At 38.7% G+C, this 13754-nt stretch overlaps 1 protein-coding gene across 6 annotated transcripts in view; it reads left to right on the top strand.

Moving 5' to 3' along the window:
* Positions 1 to 8351, top strand: part of edem2 (ER degradation enhancer, mannosidase alpha-like 2) — a 32026-nt gene extending 23675 nt beyond the window's left edge. For 2 of the 6 annotated variants that reach the window (XM_087305416.1, XM_087305413.1), the window contains 6 exons: positions 982 to 1123; positions 1316 to 1440; positions 3348 to 3492; positions 7008 to 7129; positions 7559 to 7649; positions 7778 to 8351. In XM_087305416.1, coding sequence (XP_087161542.1) covers positions 982 to 1123; positions 1316 to 1440; positions 3348 to 3492; positions 7008 to 7129; positions 7559 to 7606 — 582 coding nt within the window. In that variant the 3' untranslated portion in view covers positions 7607 to 7649; positions 7778 to 8351. Of the gene's footprint in view, positions 1 to 981; positions 1124 to 1315; positions 1763 to 2624; positions 3493 to 7007; positions 7130 to 7558; positions 7650 to 7777 lie in introns of those variants that run through there. The other 4 variants (XM_087305414.1, XM_087305415.1, NM_001305614.1 and 1 more) reach the window with 3 other exon arrangements.
* Positions 8352 to 13754: the final 5403 nt, after the last annotated feature.

Raw genomic sequence — 13754 nt, 5'->3', positions numbered from 1 at the left:
ATGCAAACTCCACACAGAAGTGCCAGCTAAGCCGAGGTTCGAACCAGCGACCCAGCGACCTTCTTGCTGTGAGGTGAACGTGCTACCCACTCCGCCACTGCGTCACCAATAATATTTCATCAATAGTTCAATAAATTACATAACAAAACAAAATATGTTCGTAAATATGAATGTAGTTTGTTCTGAATGACCTTACTGTACCCATCAGTCCTACTGACCGCAGCCAGAAGTGCTTAAACCAAATGCCTCTAATGACGCTAATATTTACCTTTTAGCTGCTGCTTTTTTACCAGAGCGATAATCGCTTTAACAGCAATTAGTAGGACAGGATGGCTGATTAAAAAGGCAAAATCTGTGTTTATGTTTGCCCATGTGAGTTTGAATGCTGTTGTATGGATCCAATTATCCCTGAGTTTACAGAAAACCCATTGTTATGCTGATTCCTGTTTTCTTTTTCTCAGTACCAGAAAGGTCCGTTCGTCAGTGCGTTGGTGTGTAATATAGCTGGATGTTTAAGCTGATTTAAAAGGATTACATCTGTTTTTTTTTTAAATATACAGCTTTAAAAGAAAATTAAAAGACCACTTTAAAATTCTCAGTTTCTGCATTTACGATTTATATTTATAGTGTGCAGTTATTCATTGAAGTAAAACATATTTTGTGTGATTCTTTAATTTATTGATGATATTCCTTGCTAATTCCTAAAATAAAACTGCTATCGTTCAGATCTCTTTAATTTGTTATTTAAAATAACAAAAAGTGCAAAAAAGTTATTTTTAGTTTTTTTAGGCAGCACAATGACAATGTTTTCATTTTGGTAGAGCACAAAAACAAAAAACAAAACTGATCATTTACAAGGGAATGATGCACAAAAAAAGGCCCCAACTCACTAGCTGAAAATACATCAACATATTGCAATAAAAGTAACTTCCGGTTCATGTGTACTTTAATAAAAGTCACACAACTCCCTCATGTTTTCAGGTGGGCAATCACATAGATGTCATAACCTCGAAGTGGGTCGCTCAGGATGCAGGCATTGGAGCAGGAGTTGATTCATATTTCGAATATCTTGTTAAGGGTGCCATCATGCTTCAAGATGAGAAGCTGTTGACAATGTTTTATGGTAAACACTGAGTTTTTAATAAAGCAATAGCTGAAATACATTACACAACTATTGTAAATGCAGTTAATGCCTTGCTAATTCGCTTGCAAATGTTCATTTTGAATAGCTAAACTAAGCACCAAGTGATTGTTGTTTATCTTCACTTATCTTTTTTACATAAACGCATTATCAACTTTTAAATGTGTGTTGCAGAATTTGATAAGTCCATAAAGAACTACACTAAGTTTGATGATTGGTATCTGTGGGTGCAGATGCATAAAGGAACAGTATCAATGCCTGTGTTTCAGTCTTTGGAGGCGTTCTGGCCTGGAATGCAGGTGAGAAAATTTTAAAATATGTCACAACGCAATGAAAAAATGTGGTTTTAGTATATGACTCGTTCCAGAGTTGGGGGTTCATTTTGAGCATTTTCCATTTGTTTTCCTACTACAAACAGTAGTGCAGTCAATGCACTTTAAACTAAGTCCATTATTAATAATTTAAAATGTGATGGGGCACACTTTATTATGCTACTAATGTTACTAAATAATTGTTAAACTTTTTAAACTATAACAGAGTTGACAGAAACAGATTTGTAACAAAGTTAAAACAGCGTGACAGAATTGACAGTAGTTGAGTTGATAGTACAGTAGGATGACAGTAAGAAAATGGACAGTAAGATGACAGTAAGATAGTTGACAGTAAAGGCTGATTTATACTTCTGCGTCAAATGCAGGCGTATGCTACGGCGCTGACGCATAGCTCTTCGCCGTGGCCGTCGGCGTCACAGACGTGCACCTCTCAAAAAATGTAACTACACGTCGCAACAACGCGTAGCGCAAGCTCTGTGATTGGTCGGCTTGGTAGCGCTGACGAGTCTGGGCGGGACCGAGAGCCGCGCGAATGGCGCCAGCGATTGTTTACAAGTGTGGAGTCCCGTGAAGGAGCTCCGGATGGAAAGTTTTGTTTTGTGTTTACCTAATAGTTAAAGTTGTTTCATGTCCGCCGGTTCCTGCCTCAAAATGAGCGAGTTTGAGTCACGTGTACAGCCAGGAAGTGTTCAGGAAAAGCAAAACATCAGCGAAGAAACTCAACACAGAGGAACATTAACACCTCACTGTTAATGCTCGTAACTCACGGCGCAGGCAACGCCCGTAGCTGTGCATTTATACTTCTGCGCCGGTCACTTGGCGCAGAAGTATAAACCAGGCTTAATAGAGTTAACAGAAACAATTGACCGGAACAGAGTTGACAGAAACAAAGTGACAAAGTTGACAGTGACAGAGTTGGCAGTAAATAATTGACAGAAACAATTGATTATAACAGAGTAAAGCCTGGTTTAAAGCCTCTCTCGGTCCCGCCCAGACTCGTCAGCGCTACCAAGCCGACCAAACAAAGAGCTTGCGCTACGCGTTGTTGCGACGTGTAGTTACATTTTTTGAGACGTGCACGTCAGTGACGCCAACGGCCAAGGCGAAGGGCTATGCGTCAGCGCCGTAGCATACGCCGGCGTTTGACGCAGAAGTATAAATCAGCCTTCACAAAGTTGACACTAAGATGACAGTAAGAGAGTTGACAGTAACAGAGCTGACAGAAACAGAGTTGACATAAACAGAGCGACAGTGTTGGCAGCGACAGAGTTGACACTAATATGACAGTAAGAGATTTGACAGTAATAGAGTTGACAGAAACAATTGACCGGAACAGAGTTGACAGTAATAGAGCTGACAGAAAGTGACAGAGTTGGCAGTAAAGAATTGACAGAAACAGAGGGACAGAGTTGACAGTAAGAGAGTTGAAACAATTGATTACAACAGAGTAACAAAGTTGACTCTAAAATGACAGTAAGAGAGTTGACAGTATCAGAATTGACAGAAACAGTTGGCAGTGACAGAGTTGGCAGCTTTTTCTATCAGTGATTTTTAAACCGGACCACCCGGAGGAAACCCACGCAAACACAGGGAGAACATGGGAACTCCACACAGAAATGCCAACTGACCCAGCTGAGGCTCGAACCAGTGATGTTCTTGCTGTGAGGCGAACGTGTTACCCGCTACGCCACCCAGCAGCCCATTATTCAAAACTGCTTCAGAAAAGTTTTGGAAAAATAAAAGAATGTTTATCCAGAAGACTTAAAATGTACCCACAACAGAATCACCCATAAAGCACATTCACCACCTATATTTGCATTGGAAAGCAGATCCCCGTGGCATCTGGTAATGTCAATGTGTTTGTTTGATATCAGAGTTTAATAGGTGATATTTCCAGTGCTACAAAGAGCTTCCACAACTACTACAGCGTGTGGCGGCAGTTTGGAGGTCTCCCAGAATTCTACAGCATTCCTCAAGGTTACACAGTGGACAAGCGAGAGGGATATCCACTGCGGCCAGGTATATAGAAGCCCCACAGCACCAGACAGCCATGCGCACATAAAAAAAAAAACTTAGGCCCTGTTTACACTGTCAGGCCTTGATGCCCAATTTCGATTTGTTGCCTATATCTGATTTGTTTGTCTGTCTGTTTACACGTTGTTTTAATTGTGACCAATATCCAATTCATGCGTTTACACTTGCCATACAATTTACGATGTCGCGCATGCATAAAGGCGGGTTCTAGCATCTGTGCCACACTAGCCATGATGAAAGAAATTGTCTTGTTTTTAGCTCTGCGAAATATGCGAATTGTAGTATAAGCAGTGAATGGTTTAGTCCAGATTTACCCCCACGCAGTTCATGTAATGGTATTGCTCTGATGTGTGTGTGTGTAGTTGAAGATGTAGCCTTTGCCTGTGTGCGCACTGGTGTTGGAGAGCATATTCTATGTGTAGCCCTTTATTTTACAGTCTATGGTGTAGCCCGCAGTGCGTGTATTAATAGCGACAAAAAGCAAAAGTTACAACACAAAGTTCGCCCAACTTTAAAATGATTTTGAGGCGGAGGTTTGGAAAGGGCCGTCATCGCAGCTTGCGCTTATGGTTTATATGCTTTAATGATGTCCTCCACCATTCAGAGGAATTTGAGATAGATCTCAGGTCTGGTGGGAGCAAATTGTGGCGACTGACCACTTTCCTCCTCTGTGTTTCCTCTGATGTTGTTTACCGCGTCGGCGTCTCCACCATAGACTGTAAAATATATGGACGTAGTGTCTGTGCCGTCACCCATAGGTTTCTAAAGAGCGCAAAAGAAGCCACAAGTAGGCGCGGCCAACCGTCTGCATTTTGTTCGCGCGTCATCACACCCACGGCGGGATACCAAACATGGGCAAAGAGGCGGAGAGTGAGCAGAGCTACAGACACCTGCTGACAGTTTGCTTGGACCTGGTTCAGACACACTTTACTTTGGGAGTACACTTAATACTTTATCACCTGTGACTCGTTTGTATTCTGACCACTTGTGCTTGGTTGTACACTATATCAATAAAGTGTTTAGACTTTTAAAAACACTGCTGTAATACATTGAGCCACTAAACATTGTTCTTATGACGTTTTTCAACAGGAGGAAAACACGAATTACTTCCAAACACTACAGATATAGTCTGTGTTAGTTAATGTAAGACCAGCATAACACTGTATGACAACGCTTCAGATGACTGTTCTAGAGCCTACAGCTAATCAATCTGTCAGATTCTGGAGTGCATTACAGCTCTAAATATAAATATAAACGATAAATGATCTTAAATAAAACAAATACATGTATAGAGATGGTATATAAGTATATAACTTTACTCACATGGGAAACGGAGGCCACGTGAACGGTTTGTGAGCACAATTAAGTTCACTCAGCATGCCATGCTATCTAATAATTGTAGGAAACAAGTCCAAAAGGCAGTTGACTGTGTAAAGCCACATAAAACAACACAGAAATAGGATAAATATGCCGAGTTCAGTGGCTAATCTGCAGGATTCAGCTGAGGTGACGTGACGGCGACCAACGAGACCAAGCTTTCACTCAAGTGGCCACGCCCTTAATTATGCAAACTTAATATAACTTAATATAAAGGAAACGGATGAGTTATAGAAAAATTCACCCCCCTCACAGATGTCACGAAGGGTAATATTAGCTATATTACCCAAAATCTTTTTTTGTACCAGGCTGTAAACACCTTTTTTTCTGCTGTATAGTTGGCCATTCTAACAGTGGGCTCAATTGAAATTTGCTCTGTTTTGGAGCCAGGAGCGGACAAGACTAGCGGAATTTCGCATGAATTGCAGTTTTAGTTACTTCCGTATTGGAAGAGAGAGAGCGGGAGGTTGCTGCTTGGTCTCCACACACGCTCTTCCTTCTGTCATTAAACTGCGGAGAAGCTCTACATTGTCACAAGTTTAATGATGTACAGAACAGAATGCCTCAATTAATCTGATCTGCCTGTTTACATGACTGTCGCATTGTCACAAATCCGATCTGGATCTGATTTATTTCCACATATGAAGGAGACCTGAAACCGATCTTTGAATATCTGAATGCATGCATTTTTTTCGTGTTTACACGGTCATAGAACAGATTCGATCTGTGTCACATATGAGCAAAAAATCGGAATTGGGTCACATTTAACTGGCAGTGTAAACGGGGCCTTAGATTACGGGTTTGAACATTATTACAGCCACACTGAAAATAGTCAAACTGTTGTCTTCCCATTAAAATACACTTTTATATGAGAAAATTTGTGGTTTTTGATATTAAACTGATTTATCCAATTTGGCAAAAAAAACTAACCACCTAGGTAAACTTAAAAACATAAGCTTCCTCAAAGAATTCATTTTTTTAAATATAGACCACATGAAAAAGGTACCATGCATGTGCTTATAGTTTTTTTTCTACAGTAAGTCGGAATTATTAGCGCCCCCGTTTATTTTTTACCCAATTTCTGTTTAACACAGAGATTTTTTTTCAACAGATTTCTAAACATAATAGTTTTAATACCTCATCTCTAATAACTGATTTATTTTCTCTTTGCCATGATGACAGTAAGTAATATTTGACTAGATATTTTTCAAGACACTTCTATACAGCTTAAAGTGACATTTAAAGGCTTAACTAGGTTAATTAAGTTAAATTGGCAGGTTAGGGTAATTAGGCTAGTTATTGTATAATGTTGGTTTGTTCTGTAGACTATCAGGAAAAATATCGCTAATAATTTTGACATAAAAATGGATTTAAAAAAATTAAAAACTGCTTTTATTCTAGCCGAAACAAAACAAATAAGATTTTCTTCAGAAGAAAAAAATATTATCAGACATACTGTGGAAATGTCCTTGCTTTGTTAAACATCATTTGGGGAAATATTTAAAAAGTAAAAATCAAAAAATCAAAGTGGGGCTAATAATTCTGACTTCAACTGTATTTTTAATGCGAGTTTGAATACCATCTTGCGTGACATATAGCCATTTTGTGTGTGTGTGTGTTTGTACGTGTTTTTGTGACCTATCAGGACACAAATCTGTATAATGACGTAGGTATGACACAGGTATTACAAAAAGGAGGTGAAATATGAGGACATCGGTGACGTCCTCATTTCTCAAAATGCTTATAAATCCTACAGAATGAGTTTAATCAGAGAGTAAAGCTGCACACAGTCTCCTGTGATGGTTGGGTTTAGGGGTGGGGTGGGGTGAGGGCAATATAATATACGGTTTGGACAGTATAAAATAAATGGAAACCTATGTAATGTCCCCACTTTTCACAAAAACAAACGTGTGTGTGTGCGTGTGTGCGTGCGTGTGTTTGTTTGTGTTTGTGTGTGTGGTCACGTGATGTGCGTTTTCAGCAGTATAATGCGGAAGGTTTAGGGTTAGGTAGGGAAACGGTAGTGTGGACGTGGATAGTTTTTATTCTAAAATGGCATTTTAAAACTGAGACGTATTAGTGTACATAGGGCCTGAGTGTGTATTTTTGTGTGTGTTGAACAGAGTTAATAGAGAGCGCAATGTATCTGTATAAGGCCACTGGAGACCCTTCATTCATCCAACTTGGCCGAGATGCAGTGGAGTCCATTGACAGAATCAGCCGGGTCAACTGTGGCTTTGCCACTGTGAGTGTCTCTTTCATACTTTTGTTTCATGTTTCAACTCTCAGAAATGTTAACTCTTCAACAGAGTTGGGTGTAATTAATTACAAAGTAAGTAGTTGCTTTAATTAAATAACTTTTCTGCCGATTAAGTAAGAGATTACTTTTCTTTGTAGGTCATTTAAAACAGTTACTTATCATTTGCTTGCTCTTAAAAACTGGACATAAATTCAACAGTTTTATATAGATCAATTCAGAAATGCAGAGTAATAGTCATATTCAAATCCGTGATTTATCCGAGGTCACCACAGAGTAATGAACCGCCAGCTATTCCAGCATATGTTTTACACAGCGGATGCCCTTCCAGCTGCAACCCAGTACTGGGATACACTCATACATTCACACATGCACTCATACACTACAGCTAATTTAGTTTATTAAATTCACCTATAGGGCATATGTTTGGTGGGCGAGGAATTGAGAACCACTGGCCTACTGTGATATACCTAAAACACGGATTGCTGTAAAAACCCGCCAATGGCAGGCAAGCGTTTTCTCTTAACTGATGAGTTATTTCATTAATGGCTGGAAAAGAGGTAATGTTTAGCAATTTTAATGCCATTTGTAAAGAAACCTACCCAACACAGCTGCTCATTCATCTTTTCTCATAAGGTAAAGGATGTAAGGGACCACAAGTTGGACAACCGCATGGAATCCTTCTTCCTAGCCGAGACCATTAAATACCTCTACCTCCTCTTCGATCCTGACAACTTCCTTCACAACACGGGCACAGAGTTTGAGCTGGGGGGTCTGCGGGGTGACTGTATTCTCAGCGCGGGGGGCTATGTGTTCAACACAGAGGCTCATCCGCTGGACCCCGCCGCACTCCACTGCTGCAGCCGAGAGCAGCAGGACCGCAGGGAGATTCAGGACATCCTCCTCAGCTTCTCGCAGCCGCAAACAGAGGAGCCACCACGGGACCAGAACGCAGGTGGCTCTCCGGAGAGCATTGCACTGAAGCCGGGAGAGCAGAGGAAAGCGCCGGTGCTCTCCTGCCCTACGCAGCCCTTTAGTGCCAAACTGGCCGTCATGGGTCAGGTCTTCTCTGACAACTCTTGAACACTGTCCTACCGTGCGTAAAGATGTAGATTTACCTTTGTAATTTAACTTTGGAGAGATTAAATGTTTTCTAAATATGTGTGGAGTTTTTTCCACTCCTTTTATTAAAACTATTAAGGGACTGTTTCATATGTTTTAATTCGTCATTCTTTTTACGACAAACTGTCATAGTTTTTATTAAAGATGAAAACCCCTCCCTGCATGACAGCTGTACCTTTAGTAAAAGGACCGGACACCAGCACCTCCCGGACCGAGTTTGGACACCCCTGGCCTAGACCATAGGTCTTAAAACTTTATTCCTGGAGGGCCGCAGCTCTGCACACAATAATCGAGTGTTCAAAAGAGTCTTGAACACCATCATTAGTTGAATCAGCTGTGTTTGATTGAAGAAAATAACCTAAGGTAAGTAATGTGTATTTATATAGCACATTTATCATGTAGGCCATACGCCCAAAGCGCTTCACAATCATGAGGAGGGTCTCTTCACACCCCCAAGCAGTGTGCAGCATCCATTTAGATGATGAGACGGCAGCCACAGGACAATGTCACCAGAGCGCTCACTACACACCAGCTATAGGTGGAAGTGGAGAGACAGTGATGGAGCCAATTCAGTGGATAGGGATGATTTGGATGCCATCATGGGTAAGGGCCGATAGATGGTTATTTGGCCCAGACACCAGGATTACACCCCTACTTTTTGCGAGAAGTGCCATGAGATTTTTAATGACCACTGTGTTAGGACCTCTGTTTAACACCCCACCTCAAAGACGGCGCCCACTGACAGTATAGACCAACTACCAACCTACGTCACACATGACACGGGTCCCCGGTTGCAAAAAACAGACAGGCTGCAATAGGAAAGATGTCGTGTTGTGCGGTAGGATGCCGAATTCGAGTCCAAAAATAGAAAACTTAACTTTTACCATCCACCACACACTGCTTTAATACCGACTGCAGACGTCTTTGGCTAAAAGGGAGCTGAATGAAGTGAGGAGCTAATTAGAAATGCTGGACTCTGCAGTTCTCATGTCATATCAGGTCAGTTCACGCTGTGCTGAATCATACACATCACTCGTTTTTGATTGCTGAAATGATTTCAGCAAAAACAGTTACATATGGTTAATTAAACTGTGGACACTGAATGCTAAGAATGAAACGTGAAAGTTACGTTTATTAAGGTCAAGTTGGTTTTATATTCACACATTCATTCAGTGACAACCTGTGACACACTCCCTATATTGTTTACCACGGCACTTTGAATATTCGGTCTGAAATAACCTGCAAGTGTGACTTGAAGACAACATTAGCACTGTTTATTTGACTGTGAACAATGATGTACTTTTATAGTCATTGGCTGCTGCTAATATGATTTCGCTATTTAGAGTTTGCAAATAATCCATTTACGAAATTATATTATTAAGTAGAAAGTCTGAATGTGCGAATATAAAACCAACTTTACCTCTATGTGTAGGTTCACATATCCTGCCGTACAGGTGAAGTTCACTGTCAGAATGCAGTTGTTTGCGTTACCCAGGCCTTGTATAACGTTAGCTCCGTCTTGTTTCTTTGTCTTTGGCTAGGCGGAATCTCGGTGTTTAGCTCTTGAATCGAGATATATCCAGCTGCAGGCCCGCAGAACCACACACGTTTGAGGCACACACAATCTAGGACACACAATCTAGGCAAACCATGTATGGTAACTTACTGTTTAGCATTATCGTCATCTATTGAATTTCACAAATATGGTTTCCCATTTCAGTCATTATTATTATTATTATATCGTAACGATCATTATAACATCTCTGCAGTTTTTGAACTTAAATTATGTAAATAAAAATAATTGGTTAAAGAAACTTATGACTTTATTCATGTGTCCATATACACAAAGTAAACATAATAGACCGTCTAATTGTTGGATCAAGTGTAATAAACTAATTCAAGCTCTTAATATTATCATTCTTGGTATAAAAAGCAAACAATAATATGTCACTTTAAAATAAATAAGCCTACTATAGATAACCATTTAAACAATATATATAGTTATAAACTGATTATCTTAACTGATTATAATTATAAAATCATATATTAACTTCTATCTTTTACTAAACTGTCACTGTTAAAGCTGTTATATATATATATGTATGTATATGTTTATAAATGTATATATATGTATGTGTGTGTGTGTGTGTGTGTATACACACTTATGATTTTTTTATTAAAAGTTAATTTGTTCCTATTTGTTTCCTATTACTGTAGTATTAAATTACAGTTTTAAATGTGGGAAATCATTAATTAAAAGGTTATTAGAAAATTAAGCTAATATATTAGTTTATAAACACTATTAAATTGCTTGAGTAAAATATTAATAAAGTGTTATACATTTGTTACATGTAAAAAGATTTTTATTACATATAATGTATTATTGCCTATATTAACTTGCTATTATTTCCTTCATCATAAATTAATCCATTATATAAATTAAACATGTCCAAATGAGATCATTCAGCAAGGCCAGCAAACGAGTATCTGCCATATTATTGTCAGATAATAATGATCAGCTATAATGACTAATTAAAAACTGTTCACTTTATTATATTGAATGGCGATCGGAAACAATGCTCCCCATTCGGCTGTCTCAATCGCAATATTTGTGAAATAAAGTAAATTAAACACTATTGTTTATTGTGTACAATATTTATTAATCATATATATCAAAATATATCGATGACGATGTCCAAAAAGACGTTATTATTATAACATTAACATCCGTCTTAACCATATATGGTTTGCCTAGATTGTGTGTCCTAGATTGTGTGTGCCTAAAACGTGTGTGGTTCTGCGGGCCTGCAGCTGGATATTATTGGCTTGAATCTGGTCATCATGGAGCATTATTACTTGCACATGACCACAAAGAACAAAATTGTTGGCATCTAAAGACTTGTAGACCTTTAACTTCTCTCTTGTAAAATCACTCGGAGCTTCAATGAGATTGTATATTTGGGGCTGGATGCTTGGTCACTTCGTCTTAGCCAATATTCATTGGGAGGGTGCTATCGCTAATAGAGCTGTCAGATGAACGCCGCTAACTTTAACGTTAATTTTGCTGAATCACTGTGCTTGTCACTGGGTGACGAGCTGTTATAATATGTTGTAAGCATTATGTAAATAATATATATAATATGTAAGTAATATATCTTATTTCTAAGACAACAACAAACTCTGCACCGCATCTGATGTCATTCCCTCGCTGTAAATGCTGGCGCTCCCGGTTCCTTTCTGCCTCCTCCCGGCGCACGCATCCTGAATGTTTACAAACATGGTAATTGGTCTCTAGCTTGGCCACCATTGGAAAACCATTACATTTGCAAAACATTTTGAAACAGTGATATAGATTTTACAGTATCACACATATTGCAGCAGAAAATCATTTAATTTCCAAAACTTCAAACCATACAAAAGTTTCGTAAGTGTTTCCTGATGCAGTGCTTCAAAAGCCATCACTAATGTACAGTATGTCATTTAAGACACAACAAAGCACAGCAGTGCATACTGAACTTCTTTTACCCCTGAGTAAAGAATGAGATTGTCGTCATGCGTATATCAGGGTTAAGTGTTTTACAAACGCTGCACATATCCCTTCATTCAATCGCTCGTACACAGAAGAATAACCACGATCCTCTTAAAAGGCCACACAGCACCAAACACTGCTGCTTAGCTGAGATTTCAATGCTAATGCCACTGTGTCATGCTAATCGGTCTGGCATCAAATCTAAAAAGCGTATTTTCTGTTCACGTGAGGAAGAAAACAAGAGCCAGAGAGCAAGGGTTTACAATGAGTGTGCCCTCAACCTCTTGCCCATTTCATATGCCAGCATAAGCTGAGAATGGCAGGACTGTAGCTCTGCACAAGGCCGCTATTCTTCTGCTAAAGGATTAGCATATTCATAGCTACTTTCACTTCCTTTGAGGGGAAATAAACTAATTGAAGCGGGTTATTAGCAATTTCACAGCACAGATCATCTTAGCAGTTCTAATGTCTCAGGTATTTGCAGATTTTAGCTTTGAGAGTTTTGCAGCAGCATGTTTAACTGACTCCTTGCTTCGTGCTGAAGGTCAAATGATTCAGATTCGTGGAAAATGTAAGGCAAGATCTGTGTTCAGAGGTTTGGGGTGTTGTAACGGTTTTGAGGGAAAAAAGTAGTTTATGCTCACTAAGGATACATTTAATTGATCGAAAATACAGTAAAACCTTAATATTGTAAAATAATATCAGTTTTAATTTTAATGTAATATTTTCTAATGTAATAGCTCCCATAATCGCTTGAATATGTTCCTTCACCAATCATTATCATACACATTCTACTTGGAAATAAATGCTTTATATTGGCTTTAAGGTTTCCACAAAGAAATTTGAACATTTTACTTTCCACAAAATATTCTTCATGCTAAAAAATAGTTTTTTGTAACCCCCTAAAATAATTCTTCCAGAGCATTAATAGAAAAGTTCAAATTTAGTGTTTTTTTTTTCAGTTCTTTTCATTTTTTGAGATCTGTGTAACAAATTTACAGAAAGAAAATACATTTAAAAAATGAACAAAAAACGTTTATCATGGCTGATATTTTTTTAAAGTGAAAGCTGAGATGCAAGTTTTTTTTTGGTTTTTTTTTTTAAATGTATTTATTGAGTAGAAAATTCACAAGAAAAAAAGGCATTTTAATAAAATGACTGTCATTTACGGTCATCATAACCCTTTCTAAACATAGTTTTTTTTTTATGGAAGCCCATTTCCTACACTGACTAAAAAATAAAAAAGTGTTGTGACTTTTTTTTTTATCCCAGAATTGAGAGATCAGAATCCTGACTTTAAAACTCAGATTTGCTACTTTATTTCTCAAAATTCTGACTTTATAATTCAGAATTGTAAGTTTATTTCTCAGATGTTTGACTTTTTAACTCAGAATTTTGAATTCTTGGATAAAGTCAAAATTATAAATTTATTACGCAGAATTGCGACTTCACTTCTCAAAATTCTGAATTTCATTCATTTAATTTCTTTTCGGCTTAGTCCCTTTATTAATCTGGGGTCGCCACAGCGGAATGAACCGCCAACTTATCCAGCATATGTTTTACGCAGCGGATGCCCTTCCAGCTGCAACCCAGCACTGGGAAACACCCGTACACTTCCATTCCCACACATACACTATGGACAGTTTGGCTTACCCAATTCACCTACACCACGTCTTTGGACTTGTAGGGGAAACCAGAGCACCCGGAGGAAAACCACGCAAACAAGGTGAAAACTTGCAAACTCCACACAGAAAAGCCAACTGACCAAGCTGAGGCTTGAATCAGCAACCTTCTTGCAGTGAGGCGAGCACGCTACCCACTGCGCCAAATTCTAAATTTATAACTCAGAATTGCAACTTATTTCTCAAAATCCTGACTTTATAACTCAGAATTGTGAGTTTATTTCTCAAAATCATGACTATAACTCAGAATTGTGAGTTTACTTCTCAGATGTTTGACTTT

This window comes from Danio rerio, chromosome 23, assembly GCF_052040795.2.
Source record: "Danio rerio strain M-AB ecotype USA chromosome 23, GRCz13ab, whole genome shotgun sequence".
Classification (NCBI taxonomy): domain Eukaryota; kingdom Metazoa; phylum Chordata; class Actinopteri; order Cypriniformes; family Danionidae; genus Danio; species Danio rerio.
The sequence above is the reverse complement of the archived record's forward strand: the minus strand, read 5'-3'. Positions and strand labels throughout refer to the sequence as shown.